General features: G+C 40.8%; 1 protein-coding gene across 1 annotated transcript; it reads left to right on the top strand.

Moving 5' to 3' along the window:
• The first annotated feature begins 1026 nt into the window (after positions 1 to 1026).
• Positions 1027 to 20144, top strand: USP14 (ubiquitin specific peptidase 14). The gene is made up of 16 exons (XM_074549353.1): positions 1027 to 1237; positions 3640 to 3785; positions 4302 to 4334; positions 5755 to 5859; positions 7488 to 7591; positions 9617 to 9675; positions 11576 to 11706; positions 12011 to 12091; positions 12770 to 12849; positions 14364 to 14478; positions 15804 to 15869; positions 16163 to 16255; positions 17253 to 17381; positions 18428 to 18488; positions 19096 to 19203; positions 19331 to 20144. The coding sequence occupies exons 1-16, from the start codon at positions 1222 to 1224 to the stop codon at positions 19480 to 19482; spliced, it is 1479 nt and encodes a 492-aa protein (XP_074405454.1). The 5' UTR covers positions 1027 to 1221; the 3' UTR covers positions 19483 to 20144.

The raw sequence follows: 20144 nt of genomic DNA, 5'->3' as shown, positions 1-20144 counted from the left end.
CTCCCACTTTACCCTTTCCTATAAACCAAACCTATTTCATCCACAAGAGCCTTTTTGTTTTTTCTGCCTGCCTTCCCCTGCCTTGTGCAATCACAGCTTTTGGGCAGGCCCCTGGGGGTGCAAAAGCCCAGCTCAGCTCTCACAGAATCGCAGCATCACAGAATGGGTCAGGCTGGGAGGGAGCACAGCGGGTAAAACCTCCAATCTCATCCAACCTCCCTTCTCAAGCAGGCTCATCCTGAAGCACATTGCACAGAACTGCATGCAGGTGGCTCTTGAGTATCTCCAGTGAGAGACTCCACAACTGTCTGTGAAATCTGTTCCAGTGCAGGGTCACCCACAAAATAAAGACGTTCTTCTTGTGTTCAGGTGGAATTTTCTGTGTACTGGTTGACACTAGTTGCCTCTTGCCCTATTGCTTGCCACCTCTGAGGAGAGCCTGCCTCCACTCTCCCTTTAGATATTTATACACATTGCTGAGGCCTCCTCTCAGTTCTCTCTTCTAGAGGCTGAACAGGCCCAGCTCTAAGCGCGTCATTGTGACAGGGATGCTCCTGTCCCTTCATTGTCTTTGTTGCCCTTCTCTAGACCCAGGAGCTCCCTGTCTCTGTTGCACTCGCTCCAGCCCTGCGCCTTCCACATCGACGTTCCTCGCCCGCAGCACCAGCCCCGCCTGCCCCTCATTCTGGCGGTCGGGCCCGCTCTGCCCAAGGCTCGCAGGACTGACGGCATCCAGGCCGGGCCCGCTCCCAGCCCAGCCCGCTGTGCCCAGGGCTCGCAGCACTGACGGGATCCAGCTCGGCCCGCTCCCAACCCAGCCCGCTGTGCCCAGGGCTCGCAGGACGAACGGGATGCAGGCCGGGCCCGCTCCCAGCCCAGCCCAGCCCAGCCCGCTGTGTCCAGGGCTCGCGGGACTGACAGGATCCAGCCCGGCCCGCTCCCGTCCCGCTGTGCCCAGGCCTCGCAGCACGGACGGGACCCGGGCCGGGCCCGCTCCCGCTGCCGGCCCCGCCCGTTCCGGCGGTGCGCGCGCACTGCTCCCGCCCCGCTTCCGCCACCCGGCCGCGCTTGCAGCGTCATCCCGGGGGCTGGTTTGAATGAGACCCCGAGCGGGGCCGGGACCCGCCGCTGCCGCCGCCGCCCGCCCGCGCTCGCCCGTGCCGCGCCCCGCCGCCCTGCGCCCGCCCGCCCCGCTGTGCGCCCGGGCTGCGCCGCTCCGCCATGCCGCTCTTCTCAGGTGAGCGCGGCGCCCGCCCCTCCCGCCGGGCCCGGCCCGGGAGCGCTGCTCCGGCCCCGGCGGCGGCGGCGGGAGGCGCCTCGCCTCGCACGTGCGCGCCCATCCCGGCCGGGCCGGCGGCGGGAGCGCCCCGGGAGGCGCGGCCCGGGCCGTGAGGAAGGAGGGAAGGGAAGCGGGGAGGCAGCGCTGGCCTGGCCCTGCTGGCGGGAGGGCGGGTGTCAATCGCGGGCCGCCGTGCCTCGGCACTGCCCTGACTCGGTTTGCTCTGGGTTCCTGATAAAAGAGAAGTGGTGCTGTCCTTGTGGTGAGCCAGAGCGCGGCATCTGCGCCTTCCAGGTGTGTCTGCCTCCGCTCTTTGAAATCCATTCCATCCTACAGCCTCCGATGGGTTGGAAAAGCCCAAGTCCAACCTTTGGCCAGGCACCACCATGTCAACCACTGAATGGCACATCCAGCCCTCTCTTAAACACCGCCAGGCATGGTGACTTCACCGCCTCCCTGGGCAGAATATTCCAGTGTCTAATCACCCTTTCTGTGAAGAAATTCTTCCTAATGTCTAGCTGAAACCTAAAATTAAAGCTTTCTTAAATTGTACTTCATCCCGCTGGCCCTTCTTGCTGTGAGGAAAGGTTTCCGTGAAAGATTTCAAGAACAAAGCCGCCAGTGACACTTCTGGGACCAGTTACTGCCTTGATGATATCTCACAGTGGCCTGTTTGGGCCTTCAGCTTTTTAGGTAGTATGCAGCCTCAGTACACAGCTTGTCCACTGTTTTGGCTGTGGTTAGCAAATTGGGATCCTTATGTCAGTGTAATGATTTTTCCTGAATTCATCCAAATCTCGTGGAGTCTCCCTCACTGGAGATACTCAGGAATGGTTTGGGCACAGTCCTGTGGCTTGCGCTCTGGGATGGCCCCCTCAAGCAGCGAGGTTGGATGAGATAAGCCTCTGTGTTCCCTTCCAACCTGACCTGTTCTGTGAAGTGTATGTGCTGTGTTGTCTGATCAGCAGGGAAAATACGTCCTTCCTCTTTCTTACTTAACATTGTTTTCATGTTTCTTTTGTTTTGCACGAAGTCTTGGTTGCAGTCTCTGAAGAGAAGACAGTCATGATCTTCCATTCTTCCTCTTGAGTGCTGCATTGTCAAAACCAGCAACACTACAGATTAATAATTGCTAACTCTTCTGCATATTTAGCAGTGGAAGCATGACTGTTCAAAAATTCAAAACCCAAAAGTCTGTGCAGCTGACTTGTTCAGTGACTGAGTGGGTTGTCTTCCTGGAAAATGGGAAAAGCCTTGTGCTTCATAGGTCTTAAATATGCAAAATAATAAATGTGTTTTTTACAAAAATCGGAACATTGGGCAAAATATAAGATGCTTTCTATTAGAAATACTGAAAAGTTGATCATTTGAGTTCCTTTGTAGACTAATTGTCTAACTCATTTAGACTTGTCTTTGATTATTCTGTAATACTACGCATCAGAAGCATTGTATACATCTGAAATCTGAACCTTTTTGATAGGGTTTTTAAAATTATGACTTCTAAGGGTTTTGTGTTTTGAAAAGGTATGGTTGCTGTAATATATTTATGTAAAACCAAAGCAGATTTAGAAGGATGTGGCTTTCCCAAAGTCTTGTATTTCAGGCACTTACTGTGCATTGAGGATATTGCTGTGTGCTCTATTTTACAGGTTTTCAGTAAAATGTCAGCTTGCTAAGGAAGCCTTATGTACCTGTGTTAGTTCTTGGAAGTGGTCAAAGGTGTGTTCTGTAGAGGCACACAGCTTATTCCAGGCATTTTCTGTCTGCTCTTGGTCATTCCCACAGTGAAGTTAACATTCCATTGTGCCATTCTGCCTCCTGTTTCTGCTAATGATCTCATTTCCAGCATTGAGGTTGACATTTTTTGTGACCAAATTTCACTTTGCTTCTTAATTCCAGTCCTGCACCTCAGTGGGGTCAATAGCCTTGCTTTTAAAGAGCGCTGTATTGTTTTCTTCTGGAGGAGGACGGAAGTGCTACTGATAACTGAGCTGGAATCGCACCTCTGAACTTCCCTCAGAAAGTTCAGTTGTTTGCAACAAGCAGTGCCAAGAGAATGGGAGAGTTAGTTCCAGACTGCTTTTCTGGAGACTTGCAGAAGGATTTCTCAAACTTACTGTTTACAGGGTTTCTCTGTATTTTACTTTTCGCTTGTTTTGTAGGATATTTTTACACCTGCTGGAGGTGGTATGTTCTGATGGATGAGGTGCCGTACAGTAAAGGTGTTCCCTACCTTCATTATTGACAATTTTAAGAGCCGAAAACAGAATGTTTTGAGACTGTGTGAAGTCTTGTTAATCTTGGTAATTGCATTCTTGAGTATTAGGAAATAATCAAGTTTCAAAACATTTTGTTTGCAGTGAATGTGAAATGGGGAAAAGAGAAATTCGATGGCGTGGAGCTGAACACTGACGAACCTCCGATGGTCTTCAAAGCCCAGTTATTTGCACTGACCGGAGTTCAGCCAGCCAGACAGAAGGTTATGGTTAAAGGAGGAACTCTGAAGGTAGAAATCAGTTTTTATATTATGTCTAACTTTGTTGTGGGTTAACATGAACAATGATGGTGTTTCTGGGTGTTCCTCTGGAAGATCTTTGGTTGTATGTGTTAAACTGACTGCGCTTTACTCATTTATACAAAACAGCTTGGTGGGACACTTTTTGTCACTTTTTTATGTTCAGACTCTGAATGCAAATTTCTTCTTTCTAGCTTGTTTAAGAGAAGTGTCTTGGGTGCTTCTCTACTGGAGACTTACTGGTTTAATGAGACGTAGGCAGTTTTGCTGCAAAAAGTTGTTTACATTTAAGCAGTGTTGAACAATGCATGGGAAACCTAATTGAAAACACAGCTTGGCTGCTTTTTATTTTAGTTAGATGAGACGATAACATGTAAATAGTTAATATTGTGTAACATTGGATGAAAGACAATTGTATATTTAGAAATGTGATTAATATTAATGAAAATACTTGCTACAACTATCTTGCTACAAGATAACTGACTTGTCTTTTATTTTATTTCACAGGATGATGACTGGGGAAACTTAAAAATAAAGAATGTAAGTTCTGAGCAGTAAATTTTACTATTCTGATTTTTTATTTTGGCATTCAAAGAGAGGCTTGAAAGTGCTTGCTGTTTCTGTTTGAATGGGCAGTGCTACCTCAAAAAGTTATAACTTGATGAAAAATAATTTTATAGATGTCATATGTAAGCATGCTTAGAAAGGTCTCACCATTGATTTATGAAAAGACTTTTTTTTTTTTTTTTGCATCAGAAGGGAGCACATGCTATCTTTTCTGGAGTAGTTGAGTGCATATATTTATTTATTCCATACAAGAAATGTTCTGGATCAGAGCAGTGCTGTCTTACCTGTGATCATAAAAATAAGTGATGCTGTTTAGAGAGATCTGCTGAACCTGGGTACTATCTGCAGACCCTTGTCCTTGCACATCCCCAGCTTGGACAGATGTGTTGGTGATGCCAAAGTTACACCTCTGCTTATGTCCTTTTTCACCAACCTGCTGAAATGTGCTCTCCTGTGTTAAATAGCTGCTGTTTTTAAAGAAAGCATTAGTAATGGTAATTCATACATTTGGCTAGTTCAAAAAGAAAACAGAAAGTGTTTGTGTTGCTTGCCTGTATAATATTGCATCAGCGATTCCCACAGATTTTTGTTGGGTTTTTTTTTTTGTGTCATTTTTGTTACTGTGCATCTCTTGTAACCTCTTGTAACAGCTTTACTCCAGTTCTTCACTGGGCAGGTTGAATTCGGTAGCATTGCTCTTACCCTTGTAACTAGTTAGCAGCCTGTAGCTGCAGCTATTGTAGCAAAATTATGCAGCAAAAATGCAGTACATAATATTCTTGTCTTTTTCCGCATGTGGTTGTGCTAATAGCTGCTTTTATTCATTTTAATAATGTTATATACAATTTCTAGGGATTTATTTACACTGTCAAAACAGTTTCTCTTCATTCTGTTGTTCATCCTTTTCCTTAGCACTGTATGTTTCAAGACTCCAGATAGTAATTTTCTCCTCCTTTGACAGATCTTATTGTGTAGATGTTCTCCTGCTGAATGCTGAAAGATTCGTTTTCATAATATGCTAGTTCAGCAAGCATGGAAACCTGATTGACTTTTTTTTTTGCCCCTTAAGTGTTAGTTCTCATGTCTAAACTGATGTGGTAGTTTAGGTTATTTTTCACTTTTCAACTAGTTTAACCCAGAACTCATAGTGGAAATATTTAGCATAGATAATTCTGTGGGGTTGTTCTCTAGGTACTTCCTAGATAAGAGGAATTGAGGTATACCCTGAAGTCACAGTAGTGCAGTATTGGTTCTGTTAAACTAGGAGATAAATGAATAAATACAGAAACTGTGTTTATTTTTGGGGAATTAGCTGAAGTGTGTTAAGAGCTTGAGGGTTTGAGTGGAAATAAGTGTCCTTAGACATGGATTGCTGTTTTTGCTGTGTTTCCAGGGGATGACCTTGCTAATGATGGGTTCTGCCGATGCGCTTCCAGAAGAGCCGGTTGCTCGCCCCATCTTCGTGGAGGACATGACAGAGGAGCAGTTGGCCTCAGCTGTAAGCGTGTTTCCAACTTCAGTTTCTTGTAAACCTTATTAATGGCAAGTTCTTAAATGCTTGCAGTTGCTTAAAAGTGGGTTTTGAAACTGTAGTGTCTGTTTAGCATCTTCACCAAGAATCACAAATTTACATTGATGACCAAACTGGGAGCAGTAAAAAGAAATCTGGGATTTAGTTTAAAAATCATACAATTAGTGCTGTTTTTTCTTTGAGCATGCAGCTTAGTAGTTTTTATAAAAATAGCATTAGGATGTTTTTAAAGGTGAAGTTGTATTGCTCTTACTGCAGCAGTGTCCTGTATTTTGCCTAAACAAGTCCTCTTAGATATGCAAAATTATTTCCTGCCTCTTTCATATCTGTGAGGAGAAACTAGGGTTTGTTTTAGGGTGGGGTGTATTTGGGGATTTGTTACAGTATTAGGTCAACTTTGTGAAAAATGAAAATAAGTTTGACACATGTGTTTTGCTTTGTGGAAGTAAAGTCTGAAAGAGCATAAATAATCTATTATTTTCTTAATGAAGAAACTCTCGAGTTTCCTTTTTTACAGCTTGAAAGGCTTAATTTTCTCACCAATCATTTGAACTGCAAACTTTTTCATACTTAACAGTTGCAAGATTGTTGTCAACTGTGCATGCAGAATAGAAACACTTTGGTGCATGTCTGTATGAAAAAGGATCTGTAGTTCATGACTGGGTTTGTGTGCTTCAGGATTTAGTGCTTTCCAGGCCACCTGCAGGTGGAGGGTATTTATGGATTTTGGAGTAACCCCATACACAGACATTGAGATAACTGAGAGGCAAGCAAGGAGGTGATTTCACTGTCAGATAGCATTTTGAAAAGGTTGGTCACATGAAAATTTTGTTACACATCAAAATTCAGTTGTTTGCAGTGCATGTGTTCATTTCTGAGATAGGCTAAATGAGTTCTCTCTTCCTAAAATAATCTATTTGTATTGGTATGCAGTACCACTTCAGTTTCATTAAACTATGCGTTTTTCCCTGACAAATACCTAAGTATTCAGGATTACACAAAAAAAAAAGAAAAATTCTATTAGATGGTGATTTATAGTTATTTCTGGCTAGCTTACTATTAGTTGGCCTTTACATTGGTCAAAACTTCAGAAATTCACAAGTTGTCTGAAAAGATCAAGTTAATGATCTGTTGCAGATTTCTGGAGAGAAGTTTAAACAATGCTTTTGTTTCCAGCTATGAACTCCATCATTTTCAGAGTTTTACTGAAAACTGATTTTAATTAAAACATCAGTGTTTTGTACAAATGTATTCATGTGGAAATTTCACGGAAATTGAATTTTAAGGTCAAAACTTGAATGGGATTATAGTTGAACTTTCTGAATTATTGCATGCTTGAAGAATATATTCATTAAACTAAACATGCACAGAAAAACCCCCAAAGCATTCCTGAATGTTCCCTAAAAGTATCAAATAGTGTAATGATAAATATAATCATAAAGTGGATCTGGAAAACTTCATAACATTTGATGGAATATTCCCAGTTTTATGCATAATTCATGTGCTCAGAAGTTGATGTCACATTATAGTGTTTGTACAAAAATGGTTGCCACTTCTCTCTGACTTTCAAGCACCCTTGTGAATTTTTTTGGTAGATGGAATTGCCATGTGGATTGACAAACCTTGGCAACACTTGCTACATGAATGCTACGGTTCAGTGTATCCGATCCGTGCCAGAAGTGAAAGAGGCCCTTAAAAGGTAGGACAAAAATACTGTGACTAAAATGTTTCCTTTAGCTTATGAAGATATTTTGCAGAATGGTCATCTTAATACTGGTATGGATTATCATGACAGTCTATTACTCTTTAGGTCTATTCAGGATTAACAGAATGATCAATTAAAGTTTATCCTATGGCTGTGTTAGTATGTACTTTAATAAAAAAGTTAAGACTTTGTGTTTCTTGGAACTGGCTTTTAATAGAGAGAATGTGTTTTGCTTAGCTAGAAAGTAGTTCCTGTCAAGACCAGTTTAAAATTCTAAAATAAGCTGCTGAACTCTTAACCCTGTTTTTTTGCTGTTAGTTTTTATGGTCCTCTTCTGCATAAAAGAATCATATGGGAGTCCTGTTCCTTTGAGGACTATTTCCTGCAGTGGTTCCATTGCACAGTATTTTCAGCCGTGAAATTCTGACATTTGCTACTTGGAGGTACAGCAGGAAGTTCTAAGACATATCTTCATGGAATTTTGTTTCTGCTAATTTGTTCTGAATGTAGGATAACTTTTCTGATTTTTATTTGTTTTTGTTATTCTAGACTGAAATGTGAAAATGGCTAGTGGTTTTTTGTGGTTGGTTGGTTATTTTTTTTTGTAAGAAATATACAAGAAACTTGAAAGTCATGAATGTTGAAGGAAAAAAGAATACCTGCCAATGTGGCCTGAATATGTCCTCCAGATGAATTGTAATGAGAAAACAATGAGTATTTATAAAAAAGTGAGAATTAGGTAGAACATTATTGCCATCTTAGGGTTAATTTAATTCCTTTTCCCCTGCTTTCTTGATTCCCAGCTGGATATTCTGTATTACTGTAATCACTTGTTATTTAAGTAGTTATAAACAGTTTTTCATTCTGTTAGCAGGTGAACCTTTATTATTAAGCACTGAGAACTACTCGTGAAGCACAGAAATTTGGTTTCAGGGTTTTTATTGGCTGTCAGTGTTATCATTTTTGGAAAGTCTTTATTTCCATGTGAAGGACTCTTGAGTTATGACACTGAATCTGAATATTGGACAAATTTACCATAGCAAAAAGCAAAATGCAGCCCGTGAAACTGGCAGACTGCAATACAAGATGTGGCCGTATTGTCCGTGGGAAGTCAGATTCACACTCTGGTTCAAGCTCTGTTTTTCTCTGGAGATTTAGCCTTTTTTTGGTCTTCCTTGCTTGATGACAGCGTGGCAGGCTATAGGGTGCATGGCAGTGGGAAGGTGTGACAGGACTCACTTGGGAAAGCTGTTACAGCTTCTTCCCTGAGGCCTGCTCTGCTGATCTCCCCAAGGAACTCCTCCCTGTTCTGTAGCATGCCAGGGGAAAGTTTCCTGCTTGTCATCTAGCAATGGTCAGAATTTCAAAAGTCCAGTCTGAGATTAGAGAATGTGTGAGTCCCTCCTTTTGCTTGAAGGCTTTGGGGAGTCCATCTGTTCCTCATCCAGCTGCTAAATTAGGAATTTAAAGAAGAGTGGTAGGTTCTTGTCATATAGGTGGACTCCCATTCCTTTTCAGTCTTGGAAATACTTCCCCAAGAAAACATCTCACCTCTCACTGTTTTGCTTCTGCTTTGGAGGGAGGAAGCAAGTTTGCCCTCCATCTCTGTGCATTTTATCTGACATCTCTCCCTGAAGGTGGTTTTTTTTCACATGTATCTGAAGAAGCCATGGCAAATGTTTCAGAAATGGGGTAGCTTTTGTTCAGACTTTCTTAGTTTCTTTAAAAATAAAACAAGTCTTTGAGGCAAAAGGATTAGAGAAGCAGCAGTGATGTAGCAAGACTTTTTGGTCTGCCTTTACTTACTGTCTGAAAGATGCCAGTTTTCCTTTGCTTCCATGCTTGCTGAAAATAGCTGAAAATAGCTGAAACGTTGAGGTAAATGTGAGTGAATCTCACCTTTGGTTACTTCTGGCTTGGTGATAGATTTCCTTTAAATTAATCCAGCCTGCTTCAAAAACCCGACTGTCCTTCCCGTTTGTGTTTAATTGCGTGCAAATTATTTTTCTTCCCTTTTAGGTATGGTGGTGCCTTAAGAGCTTCAGGAGAAATGGCCTCTGCTCAATACATTACTGCAGGTTGGTGTTTAGAGTAGAAAACAGGGGTTTAAGCAAGTGTGTGATTTCCTGCTAACTGCAGATGAAATTTGCAGCTAAAACTCTGTGTATTGTTCTTTAGTGCATATGCCTTAGGAATGTCAGATCTGCTGGCACTGGAGGATTCATTTTGTCTTTAAAGGCTATTCTGCCCCTGCCTGCAAGGTGTTTACCTCTGCACATTGTCAGGCTGCAGGCTAAGGGAAAGATACTTCTGAGTGATCTAGGCTTAGATAGAAACAACTTGTATCTCCAAATTGTTTTACATGTAGGCATGAAGTAATTGGAACTTCCTAAGGCAGATTCCATCCATCCATCCATCCATCCATCCATCCATCCATCCATCCATCCATCCATCCATCCATCCATCTATTGGTTTGATCCCTTTGTGCAGAAATACTTTAGTTCTTTGTTTCACATAGTGGTAGGCTAACACCATACTCCTGGGATATGTATGTCACTGGTGGTTTTTAATATGGTTTATTGCCTGAGCGTTATTGTTACAATGGAAACTGATGCTTTATCAGTGGTCTTAGCCTTTGCCCTAAAGAGCCAGATTTCATAGCTGGAGTGGAAAGGAGAGTCTTCAGAACAGGAGTTACTCTTTGTTGTGGTGGTGTGGGTGCTCACACTGTGGGAGCTCACGGTGGCCCTGTGTCTCCAAGCTCTAACTAGAGTTCCAGTTAGACCCCTTACACTTGAACAAGGGTACTACTTGTCCACTTTTTCTTTTTTTACTCTATTTCATTGCCCCACTAAGATGCTGGGCCAGGACACTGGGATTTCTACCAGTCCATTTAAGGAAAAACAAAACAATATAAGGAAGGAAAGGTCCAGTTTGTGGGTATGCCTGCTGATCGAATTTTGGGGTGGTAAGTTCAATGGTTACTCTATACAGCCATGCCTGCCCCTCCCCTTTTCACTGCCTTTACTTCGTGTCCCTTGTTTTTTTTTTAAGGTGACAGCTCTGCTTCTTAGGAATTTTAATAGTTGAAGTAATTTGTAGTTAATTCTTGGGTGCTGAGCTGTTCAGGAACTCCTGCATGACACTTATGGCATTTTTTTTTAAATTGCTGTGTCATATCAGTTGCACCTCTTATCAAGGTCAGTGAAGACATTTCTGAAAGAGGAAGCAACTGACCTTGGTTCCCTGTAATCTTGCCTATGTTCACTTACTGGAGAGAGCAATTCATTAGTCTCTTCACTTGTAAATTAGTGACCATGCAGATTTTTGCCTACCTCACAGGGTTGTTGGGAGGATTTACAGGTACCTTTGGAGCGATCTGTGGATTTAAAATGCTGTAACTTGGGGAGATAAAACGTATGCTAGAGTATGGAACAAAAAAGAAAGCCATGTGTGTTGTCATGCAGTCAGTATCATTCATTGGATTGCATAGTTACGAGCTCTCTGCACATATGCATACACATACTTGTTTTCCTGGGTCTTAAGCATGGGTGTTTCCTAGATATTTTATTAAAGTTTTTTTTGCCTTGTAGCTGGTGAAACTTAAGTTGCTCTAGAGGATAGATTGTGAATGCCTCCTGGTTTCTCTTGTGAAAGCATTATTCCTCAGATGTGTTCCAAACGAAATCTTAATTGCTCAATTTTTTTCCCCCCTGTTAGTGGCCAGGAAAGACAAGGCAATATGTGCCAAATTCTCAGAATTTCCATCTTTATGCTTTCAAAGTTGTGTTCAGAAAGGAGATCATAGGTGCACTTGTTATGCCACCTGGAAAATTTGGTCCTGCTTTGGAAAGATCAAATTGGATGCTGTTAAATGATCAGTCTTTAAATGTTGTTGCTGTTTTACTGTTCTTTTTACACTTCCTGCCATGTTTGAATTGTTTTTTCGCTTCTCAAAGCATTCACTTTTTCTTCAAGCTCTTAGAGACTTGTTTGATTCCATGGATAAAACTTCCTCCAGTATCCCACCTATCATTCTCCTGCAGTTTTTACATATGGCCTTCCCGCAGTTTGCAGAGAAAGGTGATCAAGGCCAGTACCTTCAACAGGTAAAGACCAATTATTAGCTTATTGTTTAAAATTCTATAGTATGTTGCAAGTTGAGAACAAGAACATTTTAAGACTTTCCTTCTCCTGTGAAAATAATGACTCCCAGTAAAGTGGGGTGGTTTTTCTGTAGAAAAGTTGTATAGAAGTTGAATGTAGTATCAAGTGCTGATTTTGAGAATGCATGGTGGAATTGGGAGAAATTCCTAGTTAAGGAATCCTCATGTTTGGCTTTATAATTGATGGGTTTCATGTTACTAAATCATAATGCTTGTAGGCAGATTTAATGTTGTGCTCCCTTCCTAGGATGCCAATGAGTGCTGGGTGCAGATGATGAGGGTACTACAGCAGAAGCTGGAAGGCATAGAAGGTGATACAATTATGGAGGTAATTGTAGTCTTACTCTAACCAGAATAATGGTTTATAGTATTTCACATATGTTTTGTTAAGTGTTATCTGTTTGTGAGTTCTTTAACATGTATCTGGAATTGTGAAGTTGCTTTCTGATGTTTCTGATCAGCATGATGCTGCTGTGGTCCTGTCAGTGATGCTGTGGGGGGCAGTGTGTGGTGACACCCTCTCATGTATGTGGTAGTTGGCCCTGATAACCTGTGAATTCAGCACAAAGAACTTTTTTTCTGAAAAAAGTGTGCTACAGTTTTAACTTGAATGGTTAATCTGATACAAGAAATTGCTGAAAGTTTTTCCCAAGATTTTACTTTCCCTTTTCTCTGTAAACTGTTTTCTGGAGACTCTTGGCAGGGCCTTGAAAAACTGTCCTGAAACTTAAGATAGATTTAAGTTGGAGGGCTAGGGATTTATGTTTTGTTTTTTTTTTTTGCTTGTTAATGGGCTTCAGGTTGGATTTAACAGTATGTTATAAGCATATTTGTTTTGAAACTTCTATGCTGTGTAAGAAGATTGACTGACCAGAAGAAAATGGACCTATAGAAAGATGAAGGAATGGGCTTTAAAGAATTTAAAGAAATGGGGTAATTTTGTCTGTAGAGAAGACTGTATTTACATTCTGTTTAAAGTTACATCATAAGAGATTTTGTTTTACAGACAGACTCTGGAGCTACAGCAGCATCCTCTAAAAAGAAGAGTTTAATTGATCAATTCTTCAGCATTGAATTTGAAACAGCGTATCCTAAAGACTAAGGCAAGACATAAACAATGATGATTTCACACTTTAGCAGTTGAGTTCAGGGAGAATGAAAAGCATTGTTCAGAATACTATGGAAAATGAAGGTGTAGGTTGGGGAATGGGGTCACGATGTCATTCAAGAGTACACAGAACTTAACTTTAAGATTGGATGTGCTTTGAGAGAGAGGATGATGTGGGGAGAAAGAATGGTAATGAACATCTACAGATTAAAAAACCCATGTTGAATTTCAATAGCACATTTCCTCCCCAGAGAAGATTGGTCCTTACCAGCTTCAAGGATGCTCACATGCTTTATCCAATGAAAAGTAATTGTTTTCCTAAATAGGCTTTTTTGGCTTGTAAGAGTGTGTTGCTGACGTACCTGGTGTACTAAAGATGCACAAAAGGTAGCTTGATTGATTTCTTAAGAAATAAATTAGGTGTCCACAGTTGTATGAGTAAGAAACAAATACAGCTGACAACTTTCTAGTGGGTTCTTTATAGCAAGAAAAAGAGGATATGACCACATGGGGCACACATCTTATGGCAAGTATTGCTCTTTTCCCATTTCTCCACCCCAAAATCCTGGCTGTCATCAAACTGAGCACCACTTTCTCAAAGAATTATACACTGTGCATTTTGCTTGTCTGAAATAAGGAAACATCTCCTTAGATGAAGTACTGTATCTCATGGTTTGGTAGTAATGAGGAATAAAGGTCTTTTTTTAGATCAGAATCATGCATCTCTCTCCCTCTTCTGTGATGTTTGTTGTCCTTAAAATAGTTGGGAGTCTTGGAATGTGTAGCTAAGAGGAATGATGCATAGGCCAGTATCAGCAAGAAGACTTGTTAGAAGAGTTGCAGACTTTCAAAGTGTGATTACAACAGCATTTGTAGAATAGCTGCAGTCAGAAAAATACCTGGTTGGAAGGAGATGGATGAGAGAAAAGCATTGGGCTAAAACTATGAAAAGAGGAGAGGACAGACAGAACAATTAAAAGGAATGTCTAGAAAATAATGAAGGAATTAATTTCATTTCAGTGAAGAGGGCAGATACAAGGCAGAGAAAAGAGGCTCTGCATGTTGAAGGAAGTAGGAAGTCTGGCCAGCAGCAGCAGAACTTCATTAATCATAAGCAACAATGGAGTGCAATGTTGCAGGAGGGCTTTGTAACTGGGTGTTGGCAGCCAGTTAATTTGTTCTGTGTCCTGGGGTTGGGTGGTGATGGGGGAGAAGGAAGAAAAAGCAGGCCTCAGGTTGAATGGTGATCAAAGACTTATTTTCCTTTTTTTTTGGTGTGCTGTCTGCCCCTGCTGCCCCTTGTCCTTGGCCACGAAGGAACAGATTGGTCTGAAGGAAGGGCTCCTTCAAATCTTTTTTGTACTATGACAAGTAAAAGTACTTTCTACACAAGCACAGAATTACCTAAATTGCTGTGCTGCTTGGCATGTTCTTTTCACTAGAGCAGTAGTTCAGCTCTTGGTGCATGATGGTTTTCCTTAATTTTGTGAAGCATGAAATGTACAGAAGCCGAAGAAGAAGAAGTAACTAAAGGAAAGGAGAATCTCCTTCAGCTTAGCTGCTTTATCAATCAAGAAGTGAAATACCTGTTTACAGGACTAAAATTGGTAAGCTATTGCAACTTTTATTGAATTGAAATTCTGAATGGCCTGTGTATTTCTCAGTTGAAATTCTAAGTGACCTAAATGCACTTAGTTTTAAGTGCATTTAATCTGTGACTTGGAATTGATATCTGCTGTCCAAACATTATGAAGTTTCAGGAATCTTTTTGGTGTTCATTGGGAAGATGGCTGTGAAAGGGAATTGCATGTTAATGTCAAACAGACTTCAGCAGAGCATTATCTTCACCCTGACATGGTGTTCCCCATGCAGGTAACCAAGTGCAAGGCAGTTTCCTCTTTGTTTCTTCAGCTGGGTTTCACTCCAGACTGAGCAGTATCATGATTTATGCAGCAATCAGTTCCCAGAAGGTCCAAAAGTCAACTTGGAAATAGGCTGGCATTTTGGTTCCTAATTAAAACCCCACCAGATGATGTCACAACTAAATTTGATATGGCAGATTTTAAAGGGGGCGTAATTTTCCACCAGACAACATCATTCTCAAACTTGTTTTAAGTAGAACTCCTTAAGGTTGTCTGTGATTTTTAGGTATGTATGTATTTTGAAATTGTGAGGGCTTTTTGGGGAGTCTGAAGTAGAAAGGAGAGGAGCTACTGCCAAACCTTTGTAGTTACTGTGTCAGACTAGGGCAGTGATCTGGTTTGTACAGGACTAAAACCAAGTTGTATGATTCTCAGATAATCTTTGTGTATCTCTGTTTTCTTTTTTTCTTTTTCCTAACAGAATTTAGAAGGAAAAGTAGGATAAAATAGCTAATGCTCACAAATGAAAAAACACTATAAAAAAAGAAACTTCACTTTCAGGCCAAAAAAAAATCTACAACTATGCTAGATTGCCTGGAGCAAGAGAATTGCAACACTAAGAACCAAGCTAGTCTTTCCCAGAATTTTGTTAAGAGACACCAGCTGTCCATTTAGATGCAGCTCTGGCTGCTTGAGACTGAGAGCTGAGAAATGTGCAAATACTCTTCTCAGAGGAAACTTCAGATTTTCTTCAGTTGTGTTCCAAGCATATGATACATTTGTAACCAAGTCCAGATACAATTCATAATAAAATCCAATTGTGAGTTCTACTCCTGTGGAGCAAAATTTTCTGCAGAGAAAAGCTCAGTGTTGTCAGGGCTCAGGAATGAGCCTGGGGCTGAAGAAATGAATGGGCATAGTCCTTTCTGCCAAGGAATTTCAAAATCTTACGTGTTGTAATGGCTGACAGCAACACAAGAGATTTAGTTTATGGTTTGTTTAGCCCTGTTGTGCTTTTCTCTCAGCTGTGTTTCCTGATGAACATGTGTTCCTTCTTTCTCTTGTAACAGCGTCTTCAGGAGGAAATCACCAAACTCTCTCCAACACTGCAGAGAAATGCACTCTATATCAAATCTGTGAGTGGCACTTTCCTTGCTCTTTACAATTCTTTTCATTGTCAGTTTTCTGTTCCAAACCACAAAGTTATTGCTGCAACACCATGTGATTTATGTTTATAAAGCATCTGAGTATCCACTACCAAAAATTTAAGACAGAGCTTCAGAAAAGGAGACCTTATTTTATTCCTGTGGGTTTGTGTACAAATACATTCCCATAATAGACAGTAATTTAGGATGAGCAGTGTTTAAGGTAAAAAAGATCTGTGAATATTTAAAGTAATAGCTTTTTCTAATTTGTTTTTTTTTTGTAGTCCAAAATTAGTCGCTTGCCAGCATACCTGACTATTCAGATGGTTAGATTTTTTTACAAAGAGAAAGAATCTGTGAATGCAAAAGTTCTTAAGGTAAGTTTTTTGCATTTTGAAATTCAATTCCTCTGTATGTTTTCTGTGAGTTTTTATTAAAGGTAGACAATGAGGACTTGAAAACTACTTTCTTAATTGTTCACCTTTAAATTGCATTTAAAAACATTAAAGAGTGCAGTTTCTTTGCTCAAGTGCCAAGTAGTTTTGTTCTCAGTTGTGATGGTGTGTGGCAAACTACAGTACCCAAAATAGACCGAGGAAGGAGGTGAGGGGCAAAAGTGAATTTGTCCCAGTACTGCTAATATTACATCATGACAAAAACCAAGATGTTTTTTTGTCTTTTCTCACCAGTGGTTCTGAGAAGAATGTTTAACTAAGGAGAGGGCCATGCTTTCAAAATCTGAACAGTGTTCTAATGTTGATGGGAGATGTTTATGCTGTCAGACACTTCCTGTATTAGTTATTTTAATTGTCTGGCTTTCTGATGGACAAATGCAGGAACCAGCTGGAAACAGCTGAATGTTCTGTTTTGCTTTCTGTTGGCCATGGCTGACAAACCTCCCAGGCTGCCCAGGAGCATCATGATAGATGAGATGCTCCTTCCTTGCAAGAGGAGGAAATGAAATAAGGATTGAAGGTACATGTTAACTATTTCAGAAGGTAGTTTGGATAGCACAAAATAACATTTTTGCCAGGGTACAGTCATTCTACATGCTTGCCTCTTTTTTCTTTTCCCTTAGGCCTGTATAGGTATTTCCATAGTGTGAAAGTATGGCAGCTAGCAATAAAGAATCTGAATTATTGTTAGTCTATGCTGAATGGAATAATTTATAGTGATTTGTTTGTACTGAATTAGACATTCTTCAGTGAAAGCATTGTAGCTCTTTTGCTAAATACTGAAAGAATCTCAGTAGGTCAGGTTGCCATCAATTTGAAGAGGGTCACATTTAATTTGATTGTGTTGTCTTCCCATGGGAGAATGCTTTGATGTGGAGTACCAAATCATGCTAATAAACCTTTGTCTTTTACTTCCTAGGATGTCAAATTTCCTCTTATGTTGGATGTGTATGAGCTGTGTACTCCAGATCTGCAGGAAAAAATGGTTTCTTATCGATCAAAATTCAAAGATCTAGAAGACAAAAAAGTAAATCAACAGCCAAAGAACGTAAGTCTCCTGACACTTTCACTAATTTATACATCTGAAACTGGGGTACTAATAAGGACCAGAGAAAACTTGATGTCCCTAAATATATTATTTTCTTACATAGCAAACTCCTTGGTCTTGAGCTTTAGATATTTTTATTCTGTATTTTCATGAAAATGGTGTGTTTGCTTGATGAGAAATGTTAAATGCTGTAGTCAGATAGCATGTATTAAATACATTACAATGTAGTGCTTCTGTTTATTAGTGCTGTGCCTAAAAGTTGGCTGTAAGTTACATAATTTGAATAAAGAGAATAATTTGAATTATTCTCTTCAAATATGACTGTTTGGTGGCTGCTCCCTGCTTCAGTGGAGTGTAGGGAGCTGTTCCCTGCTCAGCAGCTGGAAAGGGTTGTACAAGGCACTGTCATGTGCCTGACTGGTAAAAATTAGAGTATGTGTATTTGTGAGCTTCAAGTCAGCACTGTAAAAACTTGGAAAATGGTCTCGTGTCTTATCCTGTCTACATAATTCTGACTTCCCTGTCTTTATTGAAGACAAAAGTAAATGAGCTAAAACTGTCATGTTTTATCCAGTTTTAAAAGTTTGCTGGCCTAACTCTTGGCAAATTCTTTTAAGCATTTGGATAAGGCTTGCATCCCCTCTTACACAGATGGGAGCAAGGGAAGAGTGCTATTTTTGAACAGAATCTATTGGCACTGAGAATCTGTCTCTGGTATTTTCTTATTGTCACTTCTGCTGCTAGCAAGCCCCCACCAAGGAATAAATCTGCAATTGCAGAATTGTTTCATAAACAAACCCATAAATCTCGTGGGTGAACACTGCAGGCAGTATGTGCTAAAATATATTTGCTTTAAAACTGAGCTTCTTCAGATAAGGGTTTTGTATGTCCACCTATAAAATACAATAATGAGTTTCTTTCAATTTGAACAAAAATGTTTAGACTTAGAAGTGTACTTTAATTAATGGAGACTTGGAATTTGATGTGATTGTGCTAGAGCTTTTATTAAACTGCTCCACATTAATTCAACTTACTTTCTTTTTTAGTCTAGTAAAAGTGATGGTGCACAGAAAGAAGTTAAATATGAACCATTTTCTTTTCCTGATGGTGAGTACAGGGAAGCAAATCTACTTTGAAGTAACTTCCTATTTACTTGTGCTTAAGTGTATCTGATGGTAGCACTAATTTGAGAACTCTGTCTCTTTAATGCTTTTGAAAATTAATCTTCAAAGAGTGACAGGAATGGAAAGATTAGGTAAACCAAAACATTGAGATAGTGAAAGGCATAATTGCCATCCATCTGACAAGTTGGTGATAATAGAAGGCACATCAAAAGACATTTGCGTGTAATGTGCACGCTGACTGGTCAGTGTGTGGTGGAAGGCTGAAATCCAAACAAAAACTTAAACTGGACTTCTCAAAGTGCTGTGGTGGTGCTGGTGTTGCCTCAGATTTGGAGAGGCTTGGAGCCTGAAGGCCCAAAGCACTCAGCCTGTGCATTAATTACATCAGTAATACTTTGGGGTACATATTTATTTCATAAGAATGCACAACATCTTCAGTTTCCTGAGACTCTCCTGGCTGAGAGCTGCTGCTGTAGTTCACAGCGGTTTTGTACTGGGCTGTAGCTGGGCTTTTGCACACACGCCTGTGCTGCTGGGGCCTGGCTGATGCAGCAAGCAGGACTCAAGGTTACTTTTTCTCTCCCCTTCAGATATTGGCTCTAACAACTGCGGCTACTATGACCTGCAGGCAGTGCTAACTCATCAAGGCAGATCAAGTTCCTCTGGGCATTATGTGTCTTGGGTTAAAAGGAAACAAGGTAAAAAACAATAAACAAATTGCAGCCCTGTTAACCATCTGCACAGCTCCTTTCAGCAAAGGGGCTGTTAAGCAAGCTTAGATTTTCTGCACCTAAGTTACCAATGATGCTCTTGTTTTCCTTGCAGATGAATGGATTAAATTTGATGACGACAAAGTCAGCATTGTTACACCTGAAGACATTTTGAGGTTATCTGGGGGTGGGGACTGGCATATAGCTTATGTTCTACTCTACGGGCCTCGCAGGATTGAAGTCGTCGAAGAAGCAGCTGAACAATAGTCTTCCGTTCTAGCCATTCTGCCTAGGTGTGAAATAAATGTTGATTACTGATCACTTCTTTAACCCCAGAGCTTTAGCAAGTGGATAAATAATTTGTTCAAACCTTCTCATGTGCAGAGGGATATTGGTTTAAAACTGATCCATGTACCAATTAGTCACTATGGGACTGGACTGCCCACTGTGGTGGTGACAATACTTAAAATAGCTTTAATGTCTTGCAGAAGATAATTTTTTTTTAATGAGCCTCTCCTCCTCCTTCTCTAATGTCATCAAGTATTTATTACACACCTACTCTCACATTTGTTACTCTTGCATGGTTTATACCACAGTTCAGTAGCTGTCCATCCTTTGCCTTACCTGGCAGTTCTGTTAGGAAGGTAGAAGAGAAACTGTTGCCTTGTTGTGTAACTCAGTGCTGCTGCCCGTAGCCAACAGCTGTGGCTACAATCAAGTATTTGTCCAGCCTGACCTGCTGATTCAGTCTGTTCTGTTGCTGGCATCTCATGATTTCAGAATAAATTGTGATCAACAATGTGTCTCCATTAAAAACAGCTCCTGTCCTGGTACTGTAGTCAGAATGCGTTTGTTTTCACTTCTTGGGCCACCACTGACGGATGTCTCAAAGCAGTCATGGAATAAAGTCACTTTTTTTTTAAGCTGTA

The sequence above is a fragment of the Zonotrichia albicollis genome, chromosome 1, assembly GCF_047830755.1.
Source record: "Zonotrichia albicollis isolate bZonAlb1 chromosome 1, bZonAlb1.hap1, whole genome shotgun sequence".
NCBI lineage: Eukaryota > Metazoa > Chordata > Aves > Passeriformes > Passerellidae > Zonotrichia > Zonotrichia albicollis.
This window is presented reverse-complemented; position numbering and strand designations above follow the sequence as displayed.

Excerpts from the sequence above, each read along its gene's own strand:
- USP14 (XM_074549353.1), top strand. Across the intron at positions 9,676-11,575 it reads TGCTCAATACATTACTGCAG|CTCTTAGAGACTTGTTTGAT; the intron begins GTTGGTGTTTAG and ends TTTTTCTTCAAG. Across the intron at positions 15,870-16,162 it reads ATGCACTCTATATCAAATCT|TCCAAAATTAGTCGCTTGCC; the intron begins GTGAGTGGCACT and ends TTTTTTTTGTAG.